The 25428-nt window shown below is 38.1% G+C and overlaps 1 protein-coding gene across 2 annotated transcripts in view; it reads right to left on the reverse strand.

The window, feature by feature from the left end:
* Positions 1-24440, reverse strand: part of LOC104911980 (B-cell linker protein) — a 91400-nt gene extending 66960 nt beyond the window's left edge. For both annotated transcript variants that reach the window (XM_010714573.3, XM_010714574.3), the window contains exons 1-2: positions 24303-24440; positions 21924-21986 (exon numbers count right to left, since the gene is read on the reverse strand). In XM_010714573.3, coding sequence (XP_010712875.1) covers positions 21924-21986; positions 24303-24377 — 138 coding nt within the window. In that variant the 5' untranslated portion in view covers positions 24378-24440. The remainder of the gene's footprint in view (positions 1-21923; positions 21987-24302) is intronic.
* Between the last annotated feature and the right edge of the window lie 988 nt (positions 24441-25428).

Genomic DNA, 25428 nt, shown 5'->3' on the forward strand with positions numbered 1-25428 from the left:
TTTTTGCTATGCTTTCACAGTTCTTAAATGAGATCGTGCAAGGGGTATTTTAAATAGAGACATTGCTTCAAAAAGGCTTTTGGAAGGTTTTTGATGGCGTTGTCTGTGTGATACAGTTGTTTCCACTATATTTTGAACTTCATAGATGTGTATTTCTTTTCCCTTCCTTGCTTCTCAGCCCCTCCTTGTAGATATATCCCCATGTAAGTTGAATATGGATGCATTTGCAAATAATGCTTTAAACAATCTAGGAGAACCCTATAGGTCAGTAGGACTCTGAAAAGGTCATTTCTTATAAGAATTAAGATGAAGGAGATTCCACTGACTTTGTGAAACAAAAGAACAAAAAATCCCCATCCATATGGCTAGATAAGCTGTCAATATCTGTGTAATAAAACTGTATGGAAGGTGCCAGATTTGTCATTAAATTCCAATTGGGCTGAGTTACATTCTGTAACATTGCTAGTTCTGAGCACTGGTCCTTCCAGAGAACCTTGGTATAAAATGAGGTGGCTTCATTGTGTGTATATCTACATTTGAATAAGATATACTATAATAAATGTGAATTCCTTCTAATTTTCTTCATTTTTGGGGTGGGAAGAATACAGGCCCAGATTCATTTGCTGTAATTCAATTTCATGCTGTTACAGTAAAGCGAAAGCACAGTATTTTATAAAGGCTCTATATTCAATATGAAGAACTTCTTTATGTCAAAACTTGTTTATACTATCATTTAGTATAATGAAGACCTGGCAGAAACCAGGATTAGGAGGGATTTGGTCATTGAACAGCTACAATTTTTCACTTCTGAGAGATGAATTTGGAGTATAAATGTAAGCGATCCACATTCAGGCAGTCAACAAAAGTAAAAATCTAAACAGCCATAGAATTAAGGAATAGTAATGATATCCCCTATGAGCTGGCTTAGAAGATGATTTGTAAGTGGCCAGAGGAGATACAATTTTTCTTAGTAAAAATGTTTTATAGAATAAGATCTCAGTCCTGTCCTCTAGAAACACAATCTAAGCTATAGAATTCTACCAGAGAGTTCTGGCAGAATCTGTCAGGGTTCCTCAAACTGAGTAAATTATGGGACAAATGTATAATATAAACATATATACTCCTTAGATTAAGGAAAACTATGAAACACAGGAAAAAGAGCAGAAGGGAAGGTAGCGCATAAGAGGTGGAATCCTTAAAATTAAAGCTCCATCCAGAAAGAATGCTGTAGTAATGAAATGTTTCTATTGTGACAATAGTAGAATTACTATTTCAAATGTATTTGTCCATTTTAAAGTATGTAAAACTGACATCTAGTGGTAGCAGAAGCACTTTGTGTGCAAAATGGCTTTATAAAAACGCCAGTTTGAGTAGCATACTAACAAGTTGAGAATTTTGTAATGAACTGCAATTTCAGTAGGTACTTCTTTGGCCTACTTATAGGTGATACCTGCTGTCTTGTTTAAAGTGAAATATTACTAAAAGAGAAGTGTCCTCCTGGTAAATGGTTTCATTAAGAGAGGAGAGGGTTGGAAGGGATGTTAGGATTAATATATTCCCATCCAAAAAATGCTGAGGAGGAGAGTTAAAGAATCTGAGCAGGGTCACTGAAGGACATTGTTTGGCAGTTCTCAATTTTAGACTACTTATGAGCAGAGAAGTCAGTCTTCAAAGCTGTGTTGTTTGAGGTGTAGGCTTCTCTGGGAGGAGAGTCAGGATGTCATGGTGAAGTGTCAAGTCTCACATGAGTTCAGGCAAGATGCAAGGGGTTTGAATCAAGAAAGCATGTGGGCACCTGCTTCTGTCATTCCCACTGAAGATAAAAATGTGTTCATATGCTGATGTGCTTAAGTGTTTTTTTTTCTGAACCATAGCTGATAACCTCGTGTGTGTGTGTGTGTGTAACATAGCATAATTCCAATGAAACAGATCTGTGCAGTTTCAAGTGAATCATGACAGGCTGCCTCTATCATTTCACCTCTGTTACTTTCAAAACAAAATGAATCATGTTTGTTGACAACTAATGTTGATATTCTGCAATGAAACTGAAGTCACAGATGTGGTATAAGAAACAGCTGCTGTGATTTAGGAGAGATGAGCCTACTGCTTGAACATAAAGCAGGGATGATCATAGAATCACAGAATGGCCAGGGTTGGAAGGGACCTCAAGGATCATGAATCTCCAACCCCCTGCCACATGCAGGGCCACCAACCTCCACATTTAATACTAGACCAGGCTGCCGACATAAGCCCCAAATCCTATGCCTCTGCTGCAAGATCAGTCATGCAACTGCAGGGTCCCTGGTACAAAACAGGTGTTGATATACTGGAATGAGCCCTGTGGAGCACCACCAAAGTGCTTGGGGATAGAGCACCAATTGTGCTCTGGAGGTGTGTAGAGGTCCCTTTTAATGTAAGTTATTCCACTAATATTCTCTTGTCCCTCTTTGTAGACAGTGCAATGCCACCCTGGTAATGCTTTTGGATTTATCCCACTTTCATAAATGAGAACTTGTAGCTGTGAGATGCCAGGAAGCATGGCTCGACTTTGCCATGTTTCTAGATATGCTTTGATGATCAGCAGTCCTGTTAGTCAGAGAGCTGCTCAGTAAGGACAAGATTAGTTAAGTCATGCCACTCAGAGCTGGATGATGTGCTTATCTATCCCAACAGCTAATCCTGTACAGGCGCTTAACAGTGCTGATGTGCTTCTGACCTTTAAGGTCTGCATGTGGGAAAGGTTGCAATAACATGTAATGTGTGGAGGCTTAGTCTGCACTCACTGGGAGCCTAGAAGTTTCCTTGCTGCTTGTGTGCTGGTGGTCCTCCAGCATTAAAATCATAAGTCACAGAAATGGCACCAGAGTTGATACATGTGCTATTTCTATGATTTCACAGTAGCCGCCTCTGTATTTGGCTTGAAGAAAACCTCCCAGAGTATAAATAAAGTCGTATTGATAGGGTATATGCTCAGGAAAACCTTGGTGTAAATAGGACTGATGGGGATAGGGTCTGTGGATTTGTCAGCCATTAGGAACTGCTGCCACCATTGTTCTACCATTGTTTAAGGGTCGTGCTTAAAGCATTGTGGGAGGTTGAGGTCTGGTTTTCTACCATGCTAGAAGGAACAGGAGAGTACTTGATGTTTTTAGGATAAACTAACAGTATTACTTTAGCACCATTGGGGATCTGTTTTGTAGCAATGCTGTTTTAGCTTTTGAAGTGAAAATCAAGTTACTTCCCCTCCTGCTTCCCTGCATGGGTAGTCTGATTAATGTTCAATGCATATTAAACTTATACATTTAATATGTAATGCATATACGTATAATATGTATTGCCAGAACTCCGAGGCTGAGGAATCTGCATTGCCTACCTTGCTCCATTCATTTGACTGCTGCGATATCATAAACATGTTTTTCCTTCAAGAGAGATTTTCTTGCAGTAGTACCTCAGTGAATCCCTATGGTTTATATTATTTTGAGGGAAATATGCTCTGCAAAAGTACCTGAAGTGTACATATTTGGTTTTTTTTTTGTGCTGAAGGAGCCCCAGTGAAGATAAAACTAGTTGATCCTTTTATTCTTTTACATGCTGAGGGTGGCTATTTCTGTGATTTATTTAGCTATGACCTAGCATTTCCAGCCCATTCTACATTCAGAACCTGCAACTCACATTTGGCTATCCAAAACTTTTTGAACCTGTCATATCTAATCTTGCATGCTAAATGAATAGTGTCCTCCCTGAGAGCTGCCTGCAGAGAACTGCCATGGACTGTGGCGATAACACCTCGTCTGCAATATAAATCTTTTTAGTGTGTGAGATGGGAAAGTTCATGCTATTTTTCCTACAACATAGAAGTTCTGATTAGTCTTAGGCTGACCTGATGGAGAGATGAGTTTCTGAAGTTCTTCAACAAAAATTAAAAAATTATACTGCCTTTCTCACTAACAGCGATGCTCTGTAGGCTGAGTTCCTTATTTGTAAGTCTTTATTGAAAGGGTACTTACTGGAACACAGAAAATAAGACCGGTTCCCATATTTTTACAGTCATGCACCGCTAAATGCTTAAGCAAATTAAGTGAACTTTTAGTGTTTTAAAAGAGAAACAAATTCACATATGGAAAAAACTGCTATGACTTCTAGAATTTCAGTCTCAGAAAAAGCCTGCGGAGTCTGGTGCTAATGCAGACTGCAAGATTAGGAAATCTGATTTTTATATACGTATATTCAGGGAATTCAAGAGAGACAGACTTCTAGCAGAATCATTTAACTCTGAAGATGCTATATCAATTAAAATAAACCATTTTGCAGGACTCAATTTTATCAATGATTAAGAATGTAGAAAAAAATTGGCAAAGTTGAATCACTCTATTTTAAAGTTTTTAATAGAAGGTGAAAGTTCAAATGAAGCATGTCAATGCTACTGCTTTAGTGGTTTCAATGAGTTTTATTTTTACTTCTATGGGAAACTTGCAAGCACTCGTTCTGATACAGAACAAAAGGGAAAAGACTGAAATTCAGAAGTTCCATTTTTGGCTATCTCTAGGAATTAATGTCCAGGAGAATGCTTTTAGTCTTAGTCAAAATGCCAGTGAGCTGGGATGTTCCAAAAAGCAGGACATGCTGCAGCAATGTTCTCAGTGGGGATGCAGAATTGATATGTTAGGAGCTGACCAGGACTTCTTCCTTGGGAGCATACTGAGCTGTTGGCTGGTTTTGGACCACTTTAATAATGGCATCTTGGAGGGAACTGTTAACTTCTCTTAATAATCTTCCCTTAATCAAAATCAGGAAACATCTGAGGCCAGCTGCTGCCTGCAGCTGCCTGAGCTCCTTTCCAATACCTGCATGCAAATGATGGGTCACATGGTGCCCTTTTGCACTGTTGTGAAATCTGACCTGCCTTGTGTTATTTCTTTTTAGCCAATCTTTTCCTGTTTAAATGATCTGCTTTTCTACCTGGTATTTCCTGAAGTTAGCAAGCTCTTCTCCCATTGCTGGTCTGCCAATCTGCAACTGAGATGATGGCAGTTCTTCCAGGATACTCCTTGCCTCCAGCAGTCACTCTCCCCTAGATAACCTGCACAAGTCTTCTGATTGTTTCGTATCCCAAAATACATCTGATATACAGTCCTGATGCTTCATTCCTGACATCAACAAGCTGCTGCTGGGAGGGGAAGCCACAAGAGGCAGCAATACATCCCATTACTTGTGACTGCCAGAAGGCCCAGTCCTGCTTCTTTCCTTCTATCTCAACTTCTGGCTCAGTGGTACATCTTCCACCCTGTGCTGGCTCTGGTATTTCTCTGACCCTTTTGGGTCTTGAATCAGCTACAAGTTAAACAAAAGAATTGGCCTGAAAGCATCTGGCTGGGAAGAGAGGTGAGAAGGGAAATAAGAAACTGTCATTGGGAAGACCAATACTGTGACTATTGGCACAGTACCTTCAGCTATCTTGGTTTCTGTGAAATCAGGCACTGAAGCTGTGTTCTCAGTCACTATGAACCTCTTGGAGAAGTTCTCTGGATGCTGCTTCCTCTATTTCCCCCATGCTGTCACCAGCAGTTTTGTGATAAACTGAATAAGGGAAGTAAAGTGGCTGAAAACTAAACCTACAGGAAAAGTTGTCCTCTTGGGTGTGGGGAAACATAGGAAAGGTGGAACAGGAAGCATTTCTCTGTAACCAATTACAAAGCTGTTGCTTCAATTAATCTAATTTGCTTACTGAGGAAATGAAGGAAGATGAGCTGAACTGGGTGTGGTGGTGACATTTTTTCAGTATCTGAATATTGATCTAAAAACAGGAAATGTGCTATTCTGAAAAGATGGCGGAAGCTCAGTGGAAAGTGCTCTGTGCACTGCGCTATGAAACAGGATCTCTCTTCTCTGGGATTAAGAACTTCCATCATGCTCTCATGAGGGTGGCTGAAAATGACAACAGGAAATAGCACAGCAGGAATTAATTCTCAGGTCACTGGTAGGTGAGACTGGCAAGGACCCTAGTTACTAGGGAAAGTTAAGTCATAATCCTACTTAAAGGCTGCTGTACAGGACAAATAACTGACTGTGGAGACTGCACAGGTCTCTTGGACAGTTGGAGGCAATAGGATCAATCCTGAAGAATCCCAGACAGTGGAGGGGGAGGGGGGGAAGGTTTGAGCCTTCAGCTCACCCATGCTGGCCAAGGGCCTGGGAACTGAGCAGAAGTGCTCCCAGCTGACACTGCCTGCAAGAGCAGCTGCCTTCTGCTTTCCTGCATCTGGACACAAGTAATAGTTATTACAAGAAGTGCTGGGAAATAGCTGAGCCTGAAAAGGTTCTACAGAAAACGTGGGACTCATCTCACCACTCAGAGTAAATGCAGTAGAGGCAGTCAGCAATCTTAAAACTGCAACAGCAAGCATGAAAGCAAAACATTTGCATGAGAATAGCCTTGAAAGATCAAGAAAGACCATATGCATAGCTGTAAGCACAGAAAGTTTGATCAAGAGAACCAGAAGTAGCTAATCTTAATGTTAAAAATAAATGCTCTTGCTCAATTGGAAACTGAACAGTGACTTTGTATGTATCTGGCAGCTGAAAATACTCCCAAGGCTGGCCACCTTCTTTGGAAGTAAACCACATGATAAGCTCCCTGTTCTTTGAATTGAGCTAACGGTTTCATGTGTTCACTTGCAAATCTAGCGAGCTTTTTAGCTTTAAGGGTGCATCCCTAGGTAGTAGGATAGATTTGCTGTATCTCCTTTGATAGTATCTTACATTCTGAATGTAGTGTTTTGGTTCCACTGTTTTAGCTTCATTTTAATAATCACAGTGATTATAGATATCTGATATATATAGTCTTCAATTCATACAGTCACAAAAATGTTGTATATGTATAGGCATCTTGAAAAATACAGCCCATTTTCTCCAGCCTTGTTTCCTCAGTCACAGTAAGGAGCTTTACAAATAGTGCATAATTACTGTGTCCATTAGCAAGATCATGACTGCTGTGTTTCAGTAGTAGGTAGAATAACATTGTAAAAAGATAGACTTTAAGGTAATGGAAGCTCATTGCAAGTTTGAGAAGGAACACCATATACAATTGTGGTAATGTAGGTAAACAGAAGTATTACACTGTAATTTTTATAATGAAGATCCACTGATAGTATGTAGGGCTTACATACCAGACCTAGCTGCTAAAATAACTCAGCCTTCATGACAATTTTGAACAGACCAGCTGGAAATATTTCTTGCATTGTGTGGTACTGGTTCAAACTGAAAAAGCTATTTCTGCCACTGGAAAAAGATGTGTGTAGGTGTCTATGTCACTAGGTGTCTTCAGTCAAAGTGTGAATCTTCTCTGTATTGGATGACAGCATGAGAAGTGTAGATATGGACTTCTAAGGGGAATGTGCTCGTTGGAAGACATGTTATTGTGGAGTAGCAACCCCTTTCCTGCTCTGTGATGACGTGCTGAGTGCTTTTTAGTGTATTATGACTATAGCAGGCTCCAACAAAAGACAGCCACCTCTTGAAGGGGCAAAGCTAAAGATGAATATGCAGTATAGATACAATAAAGATGAATAATGCAGCATTAACCCATGCTTATCACTGAGCTATGGAAACTTTCTAGAAGTTCTTGGCTACAAAGGGGTTAAGGACTTTGATGCAAGCATCACCTTTATTTTTTCCTAGTGTGGAAATCTGAAAGACAGCTTGTAAATATAACACTCCCCTACATGTTGCATCCCTGCTGACTTTCTGTAATGTCATTAGATGTGTTAATGTACTTCAGTGGTTTAATTAAAATCTTTTCTGGTCCAATGCAATAAACAATGTCTTATGTCAGTGTACCGTGTCTGATGCTAATGATGCTTCTGGATGATGAATTATTGTGGGGACAGCTACAAAGGTGAAGAGTAACTGAATTTGAGAGTTTGATTTCATTTTTCTTTGGATATTATGAACTGGACAGATAATGCCAGTTAGAAGCAAGAGAGAAAGTACTTTGAAAGTTTCTTATTTCTTCTGTTGTTATGTGGAAATCCAACAGACTACATCACTGACAAATGGATCAGTATACCTATTTGGTATATGTTAAACTATTGCATTTCAGAAGGAAAAAAATGGGATCTGGTTTTGGATTCAGGGCATGTTAGGGTAAACAAAGTTTCATATATGTTTGTGTATAAATTTTTCTTGGCAGAATAAACATAGTATCTGTCTTCTCTACTTCCATATTGCTGCTTGATCTTAATACCCAGACTTTATTTACTTATTGAGATCCTGGGGCACCCAGAATATCCCTCTTCCTTCTCTCTCACAACACTGTGAATCTTCAAAAATGTGAATACCAATCTTTTCTCTTTGACACTTTGTGTCAGACAATGAGGGTCATATCTACACCTGAAGTTCTCAAAGTTTGTAAGTATTTGGAGTATATGATTCTACTCCGTTCTGGACTGATTATGAGACATTAGATGCTGTTTGGGAATGAATAGGAAACATATACTTTTGTTTCTTTCTTGAAGTGACTTATTTGTGGACAGAGTGATTTTAAAAGTTATAAAAATGATGCCGACTACTGAAACCACTGTTCCAATGAATGTCCTTTAGAGAGAAAAGTAATCCAACAACTTATTTCTACCCATTTAAAACAATTATTCTATTGACTAACTGGCCAAATTACAGTAGTAAGGAACTGTGGTTTTTGCACTGAAAGAAATGGGATACTTATGTAAAATATGTAAAAATATGATTTTCTTTATAGGGCAGCAACCCAACGTTTAAATTTTAGTCAGATTACTATCTGACCATTTGAAGCAGTATACATTTAAATCAATTTTGTGCAGAATTTGATGTGGGAGTAGAAAGGAAAAGAAGCATGTTTTCTTTGTGAAAAGTTGAGCTTTGAAAACTACTGCAAGTTTTGGAATGTTAAAAGACAAACCAGCTGAGACACATTAATGGGAAAAGAGCGAGAGTAGAGGTCAGAGCTGTGCATGCAAATGCACTTTCATATCTGAGCAGTTTCTAAGATTCACACAGCTTCAAAAATAAACTCATTCCAGGAATAAGATGCACATATTTGTAACCCGTTCTATAATTCTGTTGTTATGATAGTATCTGAAAACAAGTGGTGGTATTTATGCTGGGACAAAATAGACTGGTTATAAGCACATCTTAAATTAGTTTCCCAGGGGTATTCTATATGTGAGGGACTGCTTTGTAGGAAGAAGTTGTCACTGGTTGACACTGCTATCCCTTTCTCACTCCTCTACTGCTGACTAGTATAGAAATTTAACTTAGAGAGAATGTTTGTATTTTTACTTGTGTACCACTTAAAAATTTTAATTGGGATTTTAGGACAACTTATAGTGCAGAGTAACTGTCATATGCTATTGTCAACATACAAAAGCAAACTAGAAATTGTATAGACATTGGCTCTAGCACAAAAAAATCATGTGCTGTGTACTGAATGATCATGAATCTCCAGATGCACTAATGGACAGTGATTATGTATTATGTACTAGTTATTAGATGTTAGAAAATAATACAGTGTAGTATTAAAAGCCTTGCTATTAAGTCTTGTAGAAATGTGAATCCAAGGTACACAAGCAAAAAACAAACAACAAAAAAACCCACAAACCACCTAATTGGATAAAAATGGTTGATTTTGATTACATGAGTTTTCTTTATGCTTCAATAAATATTATAAACACCAACGACCAGCATGGCTTTTCACATTAAACTTGGTAACTATAAATACTAGTGATGATTTATATCATTTAATTATAGAACACAAACACCTGTTACTACTTCTGCTACGATCAAAATGTAAAAATGCTGTTGAAAAGCTGTTTGTTTTTTTTTAATAGGAAAATAAACCCATCTTTTTAATGAATTAAGATGACCACAGAATAACTGTTGTTATATCTGTATTTTATATTTGCTTTTCTCAGTATTGTTGATGGGGAACAAATTTGTTTTAAACTTCAGGCAGGTAGGCTTAACCAAAATCCATTTACAAGTGACTCCTTATAAATTATTAAAATCAACAGTGGTGTGCACCCTTCTACCTAAAGCTGAATAGCAGTATTATTTTTCTACTAAAAAAACCTGAAGCGTTATATAAAAAACTCAACAAATGCACAGCCATGTTTGAGAAATTCTTATCCTCAGAACCATATTCTATACTAATTTGTGAAAATACAGCTATTGTCTGTAAATGCCAGTTTGTATCCATTTTATCTGTGCTGCCAAAAATAACAAGGGCCTTCAATGACTTGATTGATGAGGTTTCCAGTTCCTTGCATTCTTGAACATCTTCATGAGTATAATCATGAATATACTTGAAGACCAAACAGGAAATGTAACTCCACACTATGAAATTTAAGAACACCTAACTGGACAGAGAAAAAGGAGTGATAACACCATAAATAATGCACGGCACAGGTTTAACAAAGATTGAAAGTTTGTTGGCAGAGGGCTTTCATTTAGGGAAATGCATGTGCTATGACCATTTATAACAGATGGCTTTTTGAGTTATACCTTTATGATAACAGATTTTTATTTACTTTTCTTCCTGTTGCCTCCTTGAAATTCAGTGTTATGTTTCCACAGATATTTTTCAGATACTCTGTGTACCACCCAGGCTGAAGTAAGCAGCTAGGTTTTTGATTTATTTTTTATTATTTAAAAGCAGTGAAGAGCCTCCCTCTCTTACAACATAGTGCTGGTACATACAGATGTTCTTTAATCTGCTTTTTATATGCTAGGCAGAAAATGTAATGCTTAAATGAAGTGTTGCTTTTTCCTTCTTCATTGAAAACTAGAGTCTTGGGGCAAGCACTATTCCTTGCATAGCGCTGAAAGAGTAATAGGGTTTGTCAGCTAAGAATATCAAATACACATTTGTAATCTACTGTCTGTTTTTTATTAGTTTCAGAAAATACAATCACATTCAAGTGGTTAAACACAGTGGATGTTTTAGTACATAGGACTTTTAAGTAAGTTTAATGCAAAATCAAGTGTTTATGCATTATCAGAGCCATGCTATGACAAACTCAGGGCATATGCAAGGCTGTTAGTACTTTTAATAGTGATTAATCTTATGCATTTCAAAGACAATGTCACAAGGGAAGCAGGCAAAGACATGTTTTAAAAATGTTGATTGTATCCAAGTAGTAAGGGGCAAAATGTTAAGCTGAAAAGCCTAGTCACACAGGAACTGGGAAGGAAGAAGAAAGAAAAGCACAGAAACTAAATGAGTGTTCTACAGCATGCCTCATGGATACTAACTAACAGTATCTCATTAAATGGTGAGAATTTAGTGCCAATTGTAAACATTTCTTTGAATGCAAATTGAAATACTGAATTCAGTAGTACCTACAGGAAATTGAGATACCCTACCTCATAAGCAGAAATTACACGTTTGCCACAATAATGTGAATTTTGCAAAGATTTTACTCTTCAGTATTCCAGAGGCCTAAAATACATAAAACAGCTGAAATTTTTCTAAGTACCAGATCTGTGGGTACCCAGGGAGTTCTAATTTATTTCCAGCACAGCTCTCCCTGAGAACCAGTGTGTGATGTGGCTTTTCGGCAGTGCAGCCAGAACTTAGAGTTGGATTCCCTACTATTGAAGTCTGTGATTTGACCCTGAGTTGATACTGAGAAAAGCCACTAGTGAAAGAGATCTCTGCAATTGTATTTGTATGCTTTTTAAAAGGTGGGAAAATTCTGTGAGCTCTTAGCTATGGGAAGAGAGATAAATATATTAAGTGTCCACTGAACCATCCTAGGAATGGTTGCAAGCTTTTGTTGCTTGGAATAGTATGTCAGTAACTGACAGGCTGTGCAAGCCATTTCTTCCTGATGATTTTAAATAAGGACAGCATTGCATTTAAAATTATCAGTCACTGTATTTGTATTTTCCCTCACTCTTTTTCCTAGCATCATTCAGAGCAAAGAAAATGGGATAGTTTCATTTTACAAATGAGAAAACTTTTATGAAACTTTGCAAATTGGTCTTTATCTGTTTCTTGTTTCTAAACTTGCACTGAAGACTGTACGGATTTCATTTTAGCTCTGTTATGCCCTTTAAAAGAGCCATAAAATTTCAGATGGCATTAGCAAAATATGTTCAGGTTATTGTGGGTTACATCTTCCTCCTAGGCTATAAGCATATCTGTGTGAAAACTACCTGCAGAATGATGTTGGTATAATCATTCTTCTATCACATCCTCTGGATATCTTGTTGGTAATAACTGTGCTTATGTTGAGTTTGTAACTTTGTAGCAGTAGATAGCATCCAGATAGGTTTGGATGGTACTTCAACAAAAATGCATTTCTTTGTTCTTCTGGGAAATTAATTAATTATTTTAATAATAAATCTATTATTATTATTATTATTATTATTATTATTATTATATTTCTTTATTGACATATTTCTGCAGCTGAGACTCCAATTTTTTCTGCTTTGATTCCGTAGGAATATGAGCTCAACGTAACTTCCTGGAAAAACTTTGTTGTTTTGGGATTAGTATCACTCACCAGCCCAAGTTGCATGGCAATGTTTGGGGCCTTTGCATCTGCCCTGTTTGGAACAGCAACTCATGCTAAAGCTTCTGTGTAAGCTAAATAGAGTAGCATAGAAATCTTCTGTACTGACTGCTATAATATGTGATCTTGTATGCACACAGAAAAGCCCTTCTTCTGAACCCAATGGAAATGAATAATTTACATCTTCAGAGTCTTCCTACTCTGACCCCAAGGATTCCCATTCTCTCTGCTTCTCTCAGGATATCCTGGTTTTTGGTTGAATCGTATATATTGGGCTTTTCAAACCAGAAAAGAGCCATAAGAGTGGTCCAGTCTTAGAAAAACTCCTTCACAACATTGATTTTTATTTTAATTTTTTTTAACTGTGTTAATGCTTCCTCAAAGGAGTAAAAAAAAATTCAGTTCGTCTTAGTCCTTGCTGCAGGAAGAACTATTGTCCCAGAAACCTCCAGAAATATCTTCCAGGATGAGTACTACGGTCCCCCAACCCCAGTAATGCCTAATGAACTCCTGGTTCAGCTGGGTTGACGTTGCTTCTACTTTGATTACTGCTCAATTTCTTTTCATTTTCACAATGCCAAGAAACTAGAGTTACAAGTTTTAGCCTCCTCTGTGAGATCCATACCTGTTTCTCTTAATGTTCTCTCTGCGGCTCTTCCATTACAGGATTACTAAATACTTAGCATTTTTTATTCTTAAAGCACTTTCTAGGGAAATTGTCCAGTTGAAAGTCTAAATTTTCCAATTTATTAAGATGTCTAATAACAAAAAAATCTTTGAAAAAGAAATTGGACCCAAAAATGAACACAAGTTCTTTGCAGTTTCTCTAACTGTATTAAAGATATATGTGAGATTTCATATAGATGTCAGAACAATAAAATCATCTGGTCTTAAGCTTTCCCTTCCTGTAGATACCTCAGTGACCCATGAATTTATTTTCAGCTCTGCCTTCAGTGCTCTTGCTCCTGCAGTTTTTGATGTAACACCCTTTCATAGAGCTGGCATAGGCAGTGATGATAAAATTGTTGTAGATATACCATATGAGCAAAAGAGAATTTTCTGAAAATCTGTAATCTTTCAGTCATTTGGGGTTGATAGGAAGCACCATTTACTGAAGGAAACACTACTGCAAGTTGATAGATACTCTTCCCTTCAATTAGTTCAGGTCTCTCACTCTTCAGTAAAACCCATCTTTTTACCTTTTAAATGCCAAGTTCTTCTGCAAAACTTCAATTGCTGAGCTTTTCCTTCCGCTCTTGGCAAGAAAAGCGGAGTACCCATTTTATAACCTTGGCCTTATCTAAATCTGTATCTTTGGGAAATTCTTACCAACTGTTTCACCTTAGTTCCTTGTTAGTAGAGAAACAAAATGCTACTTCCTCTAGTGTTTCTGCAAGCTGCAGTCAGCCAATGCTTTCCAGCTGCTGTGTGACCTGAGTGACATTCAGGCAAGCGGACACGAAACTATACATTAATTGTTCAGTAGTTGAGCAGTGCAAAGGGCTCATCTATCAGTAGGTAATGACAAGTCTGTATAAAAGTTTAAATACTGTCAATAAGAAAAGTATCGAGATCTGCTGTCTTCTCTGCTTGACTGACTTTGCTGACTTCTTGTGGGACTTACTCACTGGAACCTATAATTAATTCATTTAATAATCTTTCTTTAACTTACAATGTGCTTCTGCCAACTGATGTATGTTTTGTGAGATCAGAGTCTTGAACAGAAGTAAAGAAAAATGGAACCTGTCATTTTAGTGTCTGTTTCCCATATTCATCTGTTTCTTCAAGCATAAAATAGAAGAGAATTAGGAATTTATAGACCTGTACAGAGAACTCCTAATACGAAAGTACAAATACTGAAGACTTGAGTAGAAGACTTCTGAAATGATTAGCAGCTGGTATTTGACAAGATACTGAGTGATTACAGTTTATGGACAGATTTTTAAAAATGACTAATGATTTCGGGCATTAGTATTAAGTTTCAACTTGCAAGCATTGTAATAAAAACAAACAAACAAAAAAACCCCTCCCAATTTGCAGGAAGGAAGCAGTGCAAAAGCACCCAAAATGAAGGTTCTTCAAATCACTAGTGATCTCTAAAGGCAATTTCCTAAGATGTTCTCTTGTTTGAGGGGGTGCATTTATATAATTGGGATATTCGAAAAAACTAGAAATGGGAAGTTCAAAACTGGAAATATTGAGACTGTGTGGAGTTTTTCAGTTGTCTAGTTCAGAGCTTACAAAGTCAGTATTGGAAACATTGTGACACAATAGCTTAAAAATTTCCACAACTTCTCACATTCTTTATGTTCCTCGAATTTGAAAGGTCCACAAGACTTGAAGGATATTTTTAATAATGTTTAAAATTATCAGTAAACTTTAAGAATGAAGAGTTCTAGATCAAAAGATATTCCTTTAATCCATATTTAATATAATTATGAATAATTTGACATTTAGAATTTGATTGGGTTGTTGTGTGCCAGAGCATAAAAACTAGAAAGCAAATAAGCACTTCTCGTCATTTGCAGCCACTACATAAAACAAACAAATTTATGCTAAAATCACTTTTGGCAACAGCATTTGGAATATGAATAGAAATATGGTTCTGTCAAAGAAAAAAGTAGGGAGCCAGCCCTGAATTGAATATGTTCGCACTGACTCAGGATTTTTACTACAGGATTGCATTGATAGGTCATGGCATTAGACAGTTTTATTCACTTGTTTTCTTTACTAACGCTAGTGTACTCTTAAATTAATGAATTGATAGCTTGTGTTCTTATCAATTTAAATTAACTTGTGTGTTCTTATGTCTTTTTTGACCTGAAGGAATATGAATAAATATTGTCCTTATACGTTATTACCTAACGGGATGACTGATAGGCAGCAGAAGTGGCAGACTGTAGAATGTCTCCCTTTTAGCCCTAATCTTAAGATCTCTTTAAAGTCACTCTTAGTCTCTATTTATTTATTTATTTTATTTATTTTTACATTCAGCTCCTGTCTATGCTCTGCTCCTATCACTTTCCTCAGCTTGAAATGAAGTAAGAACTTGTAACTCCGCTTTTAGACACTGTTTCCTATTTGGTTAGAAGCAGCTAAAAGCTGACCCCATTGCTTGGAGTGGAGTATGCTCAGAGTGACCCAGAAAGCTGATGCTATGCAGCCTGCTCTTATAGGTAGCCCCACTGCAGCTGTCTGCAAGAATGGCTGAGAGGCAAAGACTATGCTCCTCTGCTCTCTGTTACACTCTTTGCCCTCAGTTTTAATGCTTTCCATTCATCTCCCTGGAGGAGAAACTATTTTCAGTTTCCATCTACCCTGAGAAACTTTAATTTCAAACAGCTTTGTTTTAAGTGTTTTCCAAATTCATAAGTTACTTGCTATAGGGAGAGATGCCAAGATTGCTCATCTTAGTGCAGAAGAGTTCAAGCTCTGAAGGTGCCTGGCTCTGACCAGCTCCTCATTGACTCCATGAGTCCAGAGCCTGCAGGAATACCTGAAATGAAGCTGTTTCTGAAAGTATACTTTTTATATCCTAGCTGGCTTACTGCATCTGATGGGGAACCTCTACAGCTAGGGGGGATGGCAATGAGGAAAGCTGTGAGGACTGCAAATCCGTCAGCCAAGAGCAATGTCCTTTCATAAACAGGAAGTGTGGAGAAAATAAAAGGAAGAAGCTGGCTTGAAGCTGACAAGAAGGAAAACATTGGATGGGTAGAAAGTATCCAAAAGAAGTCTGTGATAAGGGGAGGATATAGGAACTCACCCTAGCAAAGTGTGTTGGAGGAAGGAGAAGGAGAAAGTGTCAGATGTAAGTGAATGTGAACAGGAGAAATAAATGTTAGCGGAATAGAAATCATGCACAGTGACAAGGAATTTAATGCAATTATATGGCCGATGTATGTTTTGCAGCTGGAAATACTCATTTTTGTACTATCACTTTCCTATGGAGAATGATTGCTGATTTTTGTCAGGGGGAAGCACTTGCTGAAGGCAGGACAAGATTGCTAAGATTGCTTCTATTTGCGTGTGCGCATGCACAAAAATGGGGCCCCCAAAATATCAGTACTGAAGTGTGTGATTGCGTGAGAGCTTTTTCTGGCTTTCTGAGACGAGCAGTTTACCATTATATTATATTATGCTGGCAATGGAATTGCAACACTTAGCTGTCATGAGAGCGTTACTGACCAGTAGCTGCAACTTCTGTCATCATGTTTCTTTGGACCTCACCCACAGGAGACTTTCTATTCTTGTCTGATATGTGGGAAAAACATGTAAAGTGTTTCTTGGCCTTTTGCAGCAGTCTTAGTAATAAATTAGCAAATTTCTTGTTTACGGTAGGACCTGAGAAGACACTGTTTTCCTCAGGATATTTGTGGTCCAAACTTTATTTCTAAAACTGAGTATACAGGACTGTGTGTGAGATCCAGTTGAACCCAACTGGATGCAGCTTACACCTTTCCTGACAGCTAATAAACCAAACCTCAGCCTTCATTTGCCCCCACTTCATACTTTTAAAATGCCACTCCCAGTATTGGGAAACGCCCTCTTAGCTGAATCTGGAGAAGTAGTTCAGGTCTTGACGGACATTGCAGGATTCATGCACCAACAGAGGAGCTGCAGACCTGCCCTTTCCTGTCTGCTGCTGCTGCACTGTGGGGATGGGAGAGCATCCAAGTGAGACAATCCTTGCCTTTTCTCGGTAATATCTGACATAAATGAATGTCAAAGTACAGCCTCAGTGAGCTGAACCTGGCAAGATCTGGCAGTGTTTTGCACTGGCAGAGAGGCAGAAATCTCCCACAGGAAAATGCAAGTTTCCTTCTTCAAATATTATTCAATAAAACTGCTAGTGTATTGGTGATGGAAATAGGACTGGTTTTCTCCAAGGTATACTCGTGTTCCAATCATGTGATCTGGTACATATTTTGAAACAGCAAAATAGAGGAGAAATACATGGAAGTTGTTTAGAAAAATGGTCAGATTGATTCTATGTTTGAGAATTCCTAGCAGATTTCTATATGAAATCTATGTAGTAAAATTGACCTATTTGTGTCCTGAAGTTCAACTCCAAATTCACTGTTTTTTATATGCTTTTCAGTCTGTCACTGGAAATTCAAACCTGAATTAAAAAACTTCAAACAAGCAACCTACTCTTAGAACAGAAAAACAGTGTACAGTGTAGCAAATTCAGATATTAAAAAAGCAAGAGAGACTATAGTATTCTCTGCGCAATGCAACTGTGGCTAAATGCTGATTTGCACACTGGGACCAGATTAGCGACATTCAGATGTGACTTGCATGTTGAATAGCCATCACAATCAGAGAACTATAGATAAAAAAGGAAAGTGAAACTGCATAGTAGACTTCAGAGCTAATATACTACTATTCTGCATTTTTAGATTTTACAGATGAAAAAAGGATGAGTTATTACTTCTAAATTTTTATAAAGTGCATGCAGGTTTTTTTCATGTAGAAGATCTTCCTGATACCCAATATGTTTATAAAACAGAATGTAATATCCCTATGAAGCAATTGTTTTAGCCACTCAAAGAAATACTCCAAAAACATTCCGTCCCCACAACCTTGATCATATGAGTATAGGTTATTTCCGTTCTGAAACCAGGAAAAATGGATTTAAGATATTGTGGCCAACTTACTAAATTCTGTGCGGCTACAGTACCTGCATGTCTTGGCTTTGAATGTCTTAAACTTCAAAGACATTGGTGTTGATAAACCCATTTGATCCACCATTGAATGAACTGCTATTTGCATTTGACATGAAGTATGTGTTGTGCAAGAACCCCTTCCCCCTCAGAGATTTTGTGTTAGTTGTATGGTAAACTTTAGAGGGTGTCAAGACACAAACAGGTTGCCCAGTGAGGTTCTGAATGCCCCCTCCTCAGAAGCATGCAAAGCCAGACTGGATGGGGCGTTGAGCAACCTGGTCTAGAGGGAAGTGTCCCTGCCTATAGCAGGGGGCTTGGAATGAGATGATTTTAAAGGTCCCTTCCAACATAAACCATTCTGATTCTATGGTAATTACCTCCTGCAGCATTTCTTAAACTTTTGATAATATCCTTTCTTTGGACAAAAATTTAAATGATAGATGTCCGTGCTAAAACCACACAGGAAACAGGCACATCTGATGTGCTGGTGGTTCCAATAATGACTACCGAGGGGCCTTCACTGGAGGGTAGCACTGGAGCTTTGATTTGAGCATCCCTCATGAGTGCAGAAAGCTTCCTCTGCGCGGGCTTCAGGTATTGGTGCCGTGGCAAGGGGCAGGTGAGAGAATAAGGACTTGTCTAAGGCTTGTGAAGAGCTGCTGGTAGGCATTTGATTGGCTCCCATCAAACTGTCTCCAGCATGTGCAAGGCTCTCTGATTTGCTTTCTGCAGCAGTACACAAGGCAGAAGATCATTTTCAGACCATGCATAGGTAAAGCAAAAAATTGCCCCTCTCTAAAGTGGGGAAAAGTTCACTCAGCTCGCATGGGAAGCACTACAAGTTTCTTTCTTCATCTGCTACTCTAGAAGGAATTTTCAATAATACCTAACAGAGCTTATAATAAAACCAGGGCGCATCTAAATATCCATCTGAAGTTATGTAGATGCAGCAGTGTTGTACATATATCATAAGAGATCCACCTATCTTCACAGAGTTTCTATGCACATATACAGTGGCAAGCTTGTATTTGTTTATTATAAATTATGAATTTGTGTAGGTAAACCTGTAACTCCTATCTAGCAGGTGGCATCAGGCTTGTTGAAGTTTTTTCTTCTTTTCTGTGTGTGTACATTTCTGTCTAGTCTCCAGTGATGACCAGCTTTTCTCCACTGACTTTAGCTCGGTGTCCAAAGGTAATACAGGACGTCTATTAAGACTCTGTGGAGTGTAGTGAAGTAAATTATATGGCACTTGGAACTGAATGATAAAGTGAGATGCAAAGCCTAAGGCACTTGCCAAAGGTAAAAGAAAATATGGATAAAATAACATATGCAGGACTTCAGTATTTTGGATTTCCAACCTTCTGCTGATGAACCAGTAGATAAAGTTGAAGAATCACATTTTAAGTGGTATAGAATAGAAATGTAGATTTTTAATATATGTAATTATAGTATGTACCGTTATCAATCTGGTCATGCTATTCTATGTTGTGTCAGAAAATATTGGAATTGTGCGTACTTGGATTATAACACAAGCATAATTTAAGCCAGGTCAGAGAGAAACTGAACTGTGATCATAATGAGAGAACATGTGGGCAGCATCTGCCCAGAGATTTCAGAGTCCCCTCTTACATACCTCTTTCATTTCTCTGAAAGTGTAACGAACATCATTTTAATGTTAACAAAGTAGAGTGTGAATTCTTGGGAAGCACGTACTCCAGACGCTCATTTATATGTTAGTAAGGCCCAGTGCCCATTCCTGGGAGGGATGGACTGGATCTTGCTAACTGCCACAATTGGTGCTGTGATGCCTCTAGAACGGCACATCCAACATTATCTTAGCACAGAAGTGGGGGCTGGATACAATTAGATTATTGCTTTTGGTCTAAAGGAGTGTTCCATTTCTTAGGAACATCTCCTTAACCAGATCTCTGAAATCTTAAATATTAATAGCTTTTTTCATCACAGGGGAAGTTATCAAAGGTGATTTGCTAAGGAGGTACATTCTAAATCAGACACCATGCAATAGAGGAGGAACTTCTCATTCCTGGAGTATTTTAATTTTCTTGTAAATTATGCTAGGAGTTTGAAATAAAAGTGGGCTGTTTTAAAAATTGTTTATAAGTTAATTTACATATTAGATCGTGCATAGGTGAACTACATCTTGCAATTACTCATATGTTGCTATAATTGATACCAAAACATAGGTTCTTGAATCTCTTTTTTTAGGTATTGTTGTATTTAATTATTTCAAGCTTAACTTACAACGGGTTTATCATGTTGACAAAGCTGCTGAATAATTCAATGAAAGAAGATATGAAAGCTGTAGGAGTGTTATTACAGGTGTGTCCTGCCTCATCTTTTGCACAATGCCTTCGAAAATGGATATCTCATTGTATCACGCACATTGCTATGGTTTCTGCAATGCAAAATAGTGCTTAAAGACGTGTTAGAGAATACATAGTTAAAAAGCATACTAGAAAACACTTTCATTTTAGTCATATTGCTTTTTAAAAAATTCTCTTTCACTCATCATCACCACAGACCACCTATGGTTCCTCTTGCTTTTTTCACTTGTGCTTTATTAGTTTACCACTAATGTCTGAAAATACTTCTCACATCCTTTTTCATTGCTGCTGCACATTGCTTCTTGGAGCAGGTAAGAAGAGCCAATCCATTCAGCTTTAACTTCAGTCCTTCTCCAGCAGTAGAATTTCTGTGACTACTGCATCTTTTGTAGTTTGATTTATAACACATGAAAGGGACAGAATTCAGCCTATATTGGACAGCTTTGTCAGCCTAGCATGAATTGTTAGAAAACTCTATGTTATGTTGTGGCCATGAAGTATTAAACAAAGTATACCTGCATGTACCTGAGTATCTGTGGTCAAATGAATCACTTTACAGGACAGGATCCTCTGTTAATACAAACAGTTTAAAACCTTCTGGTGCTTCCAGCAAACAGCTTTGTTAAGAAACAAAGTGCCAAGTAACGATTATTTCTCTTATTATTGTAACAATTGGTGAATTATTTTTTCCTTAAAATAGGTCTTAAGGTTATTTTACTTCAGAAGCTACACAAATGCAGTTAGTGCAGAGGAATTGCCCAAGGTCAAGGAGTTGCTCTATTCCTCTCTCTACATATTAGTTGAAATCAATAGAACCACAGTCAAGCAAAAATAAACAATCAACCCCCTTCCTCCCTCTCCCCCACACAAGAACATAGCACAACAAAAGAGGCTATCAGAATTTTTCAGATATTCCCAGAATTCTCTATACTGTTCATGCAAAATTTGTGGAATTGTGTACTAGTAATCATGCAGGTTTTAGAGAAAGCTTGTACATAAGCAATGGCTTTAAAATATATATTTTTTTAAAAACACTAAGAAACAACCAAACAACAAAACCCTCCAATCGTGGAAGTCATATTTCATAAGAGACATTCCTGGCTACAGTAGAACATGGGTGAATACAGAGAGAAAATGTGCTACATATCTGTGCTCTCTCTGGAGGGAAGGAAGGGGTGGCTGGGATTTACAGTGCTTCAGTCAGGGAAGTAAATCAACACACCAAAATGGGAAGCTAGAGCAATTGACAAAGAAGTGCGTATGTAGAATGAAAATGTCAGTAATTCCTGGCACCGTAAGGAATGCAAGACTTACATGAAATGCATTTGACTGGTACCTCTTATAAAATATTTGCTTACCAAGAAATGAGGTCCATCCATACCCAGTTTTTCTACAAGCTCAGCAGATTCAGGCATTCCAAACTGAGGTAAGAAAAAGTAGAATTGAGTGTGGAACTTGAAATTTATGAAGAAGCTGATTTACATGCTCAAGTACGTCTGTAGAAATATTTAGTATGGATAATTAAGACTACTGGGAAGGATAATAGCAGTGCTTAGGAATAGGACATCTCTTCCACATAAGAAGAGAGAAGGCATAGTATTACTAGGGAGGGAAGATTTAGGTTGGATGTCGGGGAAATTATTTACAGAGCGAGTGGTGAGGTGTTGGAACAGGCTGCCTAGAGAGGCTGTGGATGCCCCATCCCTGGAAGTATTCAAGGCCAGATTGGATGGGACCCTGCGCAGCCTGGTCTAGTATTAAATGTGGAGGTTGGTGGCTCTGCATGTGGCACGGGGGTTGGAGATTCATGATCCTTGAGGTCCCTTTCAACCCTGGCCATTCTATTATCTCTGTCTTTGGAAATAAGGGATAAGGACTGGTGAAATAAGACATCACCATGTATTCGTTCCCTTTTTTTTTCAGCAAGTCCTGGCCTTGCACGCTTTACAGTATGAGTAACAGCCCAGGGTAGTGCACAAAAGATACAGGTTTCTCTGCACTGAAAGAGGCAGATTTTTTTCCTGAATGGAAAAGATAGCGTGCACAGAAGCAGTTGCAGGTTATCAAGAATATATAAAATGAGCAAACTCAGGTTGTAGAGGTAATCCCATTTATGGTATTTTTCAATTCTGAGTGCTTGGTCCTGCAATCTGAGCAGCATGATTTTAGGGCTCATGTGCACGTATAGCAGGTCTCTGGAGAAGTCTCTGATAGCCCTGTGGCACTGGCTGTGGGGGCAGTGGCACTGCATCTCTTGGGGACAGGTACTGGAGGCACTGTATGAGCTCCTAGCACTGGTCCTTGCTACGCAGAACAGCCAAGAACCTACTGTTGGCTATGCTGAAATGATAGGATCACTTGTCCGCTTTAATTTGTGGTGTGAATATAAGCATTAATAGCTCTTTATAAGGGTAGAAGAGAAAGGTTTTAAGTCTTCCACCTAACGAGTCAGTAGTTACACTGTGCATGCTGATATTTCCTTGTAGGGCTCTGAGCTGTAAAACAATTGTTACTAATTTTCTGTCTTGGTAATTAGAATCACTGTATCATCTATTAATTAGTCTGATTTCCTTTAAGCTACAAAGCCTTGAGCTAATTCTCCAACTAACTGTTCACAGTAATAAGCTCAAGAGTTTAGTTGTCACATTATTGTAAGGTATGAATTAATTCCTCCTAACAAGTCAGCTTTCTCAGTGTGGGGACTGCAACCCACTTGTGGTCTGTTGGCATCAGGCAACTTTTTATTTTTAAAAGCTTTTAAATGCATAAAAGTAGGTATTTATGCACAAGGCAAACATGGAAGGGTAAATAAATACATGAACGTTTTAAACTTTGGCCCATTTTCTTTTGTGGTTACAAGTAGAACGGAGTGTAGGAACACCTGATAACACACAGTTTTCCCCTCAAGAGATGTTAAGATGTTGCATATTCCTTCAGTTTAGAAGGATGAGAGCTTAGTAACGTTACATTCTAACTGAATGAAGCAAGCATTGCAAAGATTGGTTCTTCTGCAGTTAGAAGTAGAATGAACCCTGGTTATATAGAGAAATTTCCTTTAAAAAAAGAAAAAAAAAAAAAAAAAAGGAGAGATTATATTTATATTTGCCAAAATACAGTGAATGGACTGATTGTACAATATATGTAGAAATCTAAAAGCTGAGTCACAGTATTAAACAGAAAGAGACCATCTTGAAATACTTAGTGCAACTCAGGTTGTTTTGCATACATTGGAACGGACACTGTATAGGTAGAGAAGTTACAAGCTGACAAAGGAAAGACTGAAGAAAAAGGCCAAACTACCTTAAGGAAACATCTAGCATCTACAGTGGGTATGTATGCACTGAGGAAAAAAGACAGAGTTGGATTCTTGCTCACAAGCTGCAAATTTTAAAGCAAAATTGAAATCTAAGATCTATGCTCATATTCACTAAAATGGATATTTATTCTCAATGTATAACCGGGGGCATGAAATTCCTCTTGTACCCTAAGAGATATTGCTGTGAACAAGCATATTAGTATGACTGGCCATGTAAGAGATCATATTTAGCAAATTCTGCCACAAATTTGGTTTCTATTAAAAAAAGAGAACACCAAGAAAATCATGGTAAGTTCTCCTGGGTGGCAATTGCTGACAAGTTTACGTTTACGGTAAGATGTCTGTACACAGTATCTGTTAAGACTTTCTGCTAGCTGAATATAGACTGAACTGTCTAAAGTGTTACATTGATATTCTGTACCTGTCTTAGGAGGTCTGCAACTTGAAAAGCTGTCCAGCTCTCACATTCCTCTTGAGATGGCAGTTTTGTGGCCATGTTGCTATCCAGAGAGGGAGACTTGATCTGTGCCAATAACACTGAGTTGCTTCACTGGTCTTTGAGCTGCTGTAGAAATCCTAAGAGGAAGTCCTTTCTGCATTTTTTTTTCCTGTTTGCTCACTTAAAGTGAACGCCTTTAAAGAGCAGTTTAGGAAGTATCAACTTCCTTAAAAAAAGAGTGACTTCTCAGTATAAGAAAGCTTTGTTGCATAATATCAGCATATGCAAATATCAGTTATTACTAAAATTGGGTAAGCAAATTCTGCTGAGATTCAGCATGTAAAATACTTCTGAGTCATCAGCATGTTTATAGATTTAAATATGGAAACAGTTTTTCATGTCTGTTGCAGAAAGTACTACTGATAGCTATGCCTCACCTACCTTGGATTCCTTAGTACAATAGCCTGAATGTGCCTTCAGACTGCATTTGGCTTACTTGTGTATTTTGACATATTATGCTGCATTGTTTACATGGGAAAAAATAGAGCTTAGTCACTCTAAGTTTACATCCATACTGCCACATTATGTAATTCAATTCTTAGTCTCAAGCCTGGGCACCATAAATTTGTATCAGTATGCAATGAATGGTCTGAAACTGTCCCAGCCCAGCTACCTCCAGGAGCTGAATTCCTGCCCAGCTGGCAACAATCCTCTGCCTCCTTACTTCTGATGCCAGCTGCACTTCCAGTTGCAGAGCAGCAGCACAGGCAGCTCTTAAGGAGGAGGGGCAGGGTTCATAATCTAAAATGGGAGCGATGGGAAAATTTTTAGAGAGACATCGGTTTATAGATTGGGCAATACAATTGCAAAGATGCAGCTGCTGAAACAAACTCAGATGATTTTTCTCAGCAGATATGAGTCAGCTCAAGAAGAGAAATTACAAAGTTTCCATAAAAGATGAGAGACCAAGGAGTATTATTTTCTTATTTCCAATTATTATTATTGTTTTATTTCCCTCTGCAAAATGGGTTTGCAAAGGTTAAGATGGATTTCAGTGGGTCATTAGTTGCCACTGAATGCTCTAAACTCTTTTCTGTCTTGTGTCTTT

This window comes from Meleagris gallopavo, chromosome 8, assembly GCF_000146605.3.
Source record: "Meleagris gallopavo isolate NT-WF06-2002-E0010 breed Aviagen turkey brand Nicholas breeding stock chromosome 8, Turkey_5.1, whole genome shotgun sequence".
NCBI lineage: Eukaryota > Metazoa > Chordata > Aves > Galliformes > Phasianidae > Meleagris > Meleagris gallopavo.